Below are 3786 nucleotides of genomic sequence, written 5' to 3'. Positions count from 1 at the left end.
TTAACCCATTGGACCCGAACCCGTTGGATGAGCCCATTAACTCCTATACCCTAGTGCGCCGTCCGACGCGCCCCCGTCCGATCTTCTCCCGCCCTGATTGGCCGCCCGTGCGTGCTCCCGCTCCCGCCGCCGCGTGCCCGCAGTGGCCCGGTCGCGGTCGAGCTCCCTCTTCCCTTCCCTTCTGCGGCAGCCAGCCACCCCATTACTTCAAACTTTGCATGTAGGCCGTAGTGGATATGGAATACAACATATCCAAATCAAAAGCGATAATTCCGCCGGGAAGGGGTTACATTGTGGTGTCAAAGTCAATGAGTTGAGGTGCGATGTTTGATGGGGTAAGCCACCAACCCAACCAGACCCAACTAAATATATATATTTTCACCCAGGCAACGGAGCGGTGCAAAGCGGTGCAGGATCAACAAAGTAAATAAAAATAGCAAAACATATAAGAAAACTGAAAGGCTTCATCCTGGAGTGATTTTAACCACAGAAAAACAAACATTCACACCAGATCAGATCTGTCAAGTTTCACACAAAGACACTGAATGAAGGAAATATATATATATTCAATGCACAAGACAGACCCAGCATCGACATCATGGAACATCGATTATTTATCCACTGTGAATCATACCTCATTATCATATGCCGCCGGTGCAAGCACGCTGTGTGGCCAACCGAGATTGAACGGCATCTGAAAGGCAAGGCCCATCAGCTAAAGCATGCGGTGGTTCAGCAGATAAAGGAGAACATTGAACAGTGGGACAATGTGGCTCGAGATACTACACAGTTAACACTGCCCACATACTACACAGTTAACACTGCCCACAATACTGAATGAACCAATCCCGGAACTACCCATTCAAGATGGCTACAGGTGCCAGCGGGATCCCCAGTGTCAGTATGTGGCAGGGAACATGAACATGAACACCATGCGCAAGCACTGGCAGAACAAGCACAGCTGGTCGCCATATCCCAGCCGTGGTCGTACAGCGCCACAAAAGCGTACGGCAGCACAGGATGAGGTGGACAGATCATGCCAGAAGGTGCAGTTCCAGCAGGTATTTGCATCGCGCAAGGGCTCCCACTACATACAGATCCAGACTAAGGAGACTATTAAGCACACCGGCACTCCAGACCAGAACAGAGCCAGCCAGGTCATTGATGAGAAGGAGCGGTTTTACCAGGAACAGCAACGGCAGACCAGCAATGTCATCCAGGCCGGGGAGCACGATGAAGCCAACCCATGGCTGCGGCGGACCAGATGGCCGGTGTACTTGACCAACATCGCACCCAATGATCTGGTCAACTGCGTGCAGCGGCCCGACGATGACACCACGTGCCCAAATGAACTGGCCGCGAGGGCCATCTGGGAGGCCATGGGGCAGGTTGCCCGTACCAGCCAGCGAGTCATCACACGGCTGGGCCACTTCGTCCGCATCGAGGCCATCCGCACAGAGCGACACCAGACCCGGCACACCCCGTTGCAGGCATACATGGACGAGGAGAGCATCGCCGAGCACGTGAGGCCATGGCAGCAGATGTTGATGTTTTTCGCCCGAACGCAGGTCGAGCATGAATGGACGAGCGCACAGTACCGGTTCACACCACGGCAGCGCAAGACATGGAGGGTATTATGGCAGGTAGCCACCGCAGAGGGAGCCGACCAGCGACACTCCATCAGCCCAGACCCCATGGATGAGCAGATGACTGAGGAAGAAGAAGAGGAGGAGGAGGTGGAGGAGGAGGAGGAGAAGAGACAGAGAGATACCCAGTCAGAAGAAGAAGATAAGTTCAAATTAGTCAAGATTCAGATGGCATGTTTGGATTTTTGCATTGAGCTGCTGAACCAGTGGGTTCAGATGGAGGATTATGAGTGCGCGCTGATAGACACGTTGGCGGTGCTGGGACGGGGGGAGTATGGATGGTGCGACGCGAAGAGCTACCCACCAATATTGTCACGGATCAAGAAGAAGATAAGTTCAAATTAACCAAGATCCAGATGGCATGTTTGGATTTTTGCATTGAGCTGCTGAACCAGCGGGTTCAGGTGGAGGATTATGAGTGCGCGCTGGTAGACGCGTTGGCGGTGCTGGGACGGGGGGAGTATGGATGGCGCGACGCGGAGAGCTACCCACCAATATTGTCACGGATCATCAAGGTGGCACGGTTCATGGTGGTGCACAAGGCGGTGCGACTGGACGCCAATGCATCCGACATGCTGGCCAGGAACCAAGCAAGCCAGATGGTGGGAGAGTGGGCCGTGGTGAGCGCCATGAAGGAGGCGGATTACACGTTCACAGGCAATCAGAATGAAGGGTAATCAGTGAAGACATCAGAGGCATCCCATCAACAATCAGACAGACATTCCACAAACAGAATGTCCATCAAGGCCGGTTCATCATCACACATCAGCAGCGAGGGCAGAGGGCATTGATGGATGAGGAGGTTTTAGTGGAAGAGGCGCAGAGGTGGAAGGATCAGTGTTTGATATGTGCAAGTGGCAAGCGGGAGTTTGACCATGAGCTGTACCAGTGTCCCCACGAGGAGAGCCAGGAGGCAAAGAGATGGATGATGACAGTGCGGAGCAAGATCAAATACACACAGTATTCCGGGTGCTTCCGATGCGGGATGCCGCAGTCCATATGCAACAGCTGGAAGACACAGAGGCAGTGTCCGTACAGGGGATTTTTGATCCCGACAGTGGCAATGATGATGTATGGGTGTCACAGCAGCTGAGGGAGTTCAATGTGAATGCAGATGATCAGGAGGCGGTGATTGAATTTTTGAGACAGAAGGTTGAGGGGCAGGGCATCGAGCACAACCAGCTGATGGAGATGTTTTGTTGGCTGCGAGGGATATATCAGGAGGCAGAGAGGGGGAAGATCGAGTCAGAGGGTACAGGGGTCAAGTGATATCACGGGTGAGAGGCACCACAGGGGGATGAAAGACGTATATATATATAAAGGCAGGTGAAGCAAGAGACAGAGGGTAGGGTTACAAAGAGTGAGGGTAGAGGCTGGGGGGGAGGATGAGGTCGTCAGAGTCAGGGTTAGGGTTGAAAAAGAGTGAGGCTAGAGACAGGGGTGGGCAGTGAGGTCAGGATAGGCGGTTAAATTAGACGCAAACCCGTTAACCCATTGAAAGTCAAACCCGTTGGACCCAAACCGATTGGACGTCGAAGCCGTTGGACGTCAAACCCGTCCCAGGAGGGAATTAACCCGTTGGGAGTTGAACACACTGGACCCAAACCCGTTGGAAGTCAAACCCGTTGGACGTCAAACCCGTCCCGGGAGCCCATTAACCCATTGGACCCGAACCCGTTGGATGAACCCATCAACCCGTTGGACGTCGAACCCCGTTGGATGAGGAAGTCGAACACGGTGGACACAAACCCCGTTGGATGTCAAACCCGTCCCAGGAGCGCATTAACCCGTTGGGAGTTGAACACACTGGACCCAAACCCGTTGGAAGTCAAACCCGTTGGACGTTAGGGTGTCAAACCCGTTGGACGTTGAACTCGTTGGACGTCGAACCCTTCCAAGGAGCGCATCAACCCGTTGGGAGGTTGAACACGCTGGACCCAAACCCGTTGGATGTCAAAACCGTTCGAAGGCGACCCCGTTGGAAGGCCAACCCCTCCCACCATGCCATGACCTGTTGGAAAGTCAACACGCTGATCCAAATCCTCTGAATGTAAAACGTTTTGTAGGTCGAACCCTCTCCATGAAGCGCCGTAGCCCTCTGGGAGTCACCAGCGCTTGATCCAAACCCCGTGGGACTCTA

At 53.6% G+C, this 3786-nt stretch overlaps 2 protein-coding genes across 2 annotated transcripts; both read left to right on the top strand.

Annotated features, from left to right (window-relative positions):
• Positions 1–923: 923 nt before the first annotated feature.
• Positions 924–2323, top strand: HCAG_09140 (predicted protein; the record flags this gene model as incomplete). Its single annotated transcript, XM_001535877.1, has 2 exons — positions 924–1852; positions 1891–2323. 2 exons carry the CDS (start codon positions 924–926, stop codon positions 2321–2323), a joined length of 1362 nt encoding a protein of 453 aa, XP_001535927.1.
• A 301-nt stretch (positions 2324–2624) lies between these two features.
• On the top strand, positions 2625–3765 carry HCAG_09139 (predicted protein; the record flags this gene model as incomplete). The annotated part of the gene is made up of 3 exons (XM_001535876.1): positions 2625–2898; positions 3148–3489; positions 3713–3765. The coding sequence occupies 3 exons, from the start codon at positions 2625–2627 to the stop codon at positions 3763–3765; spliced, it is 669 nt and encodes a 222-aa protein (XP_001535926.1).
• Between the last annotated feature and the right edge of the window lie 21 nt (positions 3766–3786).

Source organism: Histoplasma capsulatum, genomic scaffold (assembly GCF_000149585.1).
Source record: "Histoplasma capsulatum NAm1 scaffold_26 genomic scaffold, whole genome shotgun sequence".
In the NCBI taxonomy this organism is placed as follows: domain Eukaryota; kingdom Fungi; phylum Ascomycota; class Eurotiomycetes; order Onygenales; family Ajellomycetaceae; genus Histoplasma; species Histoplasma mississippiense.
The sequence above is the reverse complement of the archived record's forward strand: the minus strand, read 5'-3'. Positions and strand labels throughout refer to the sequence as shown.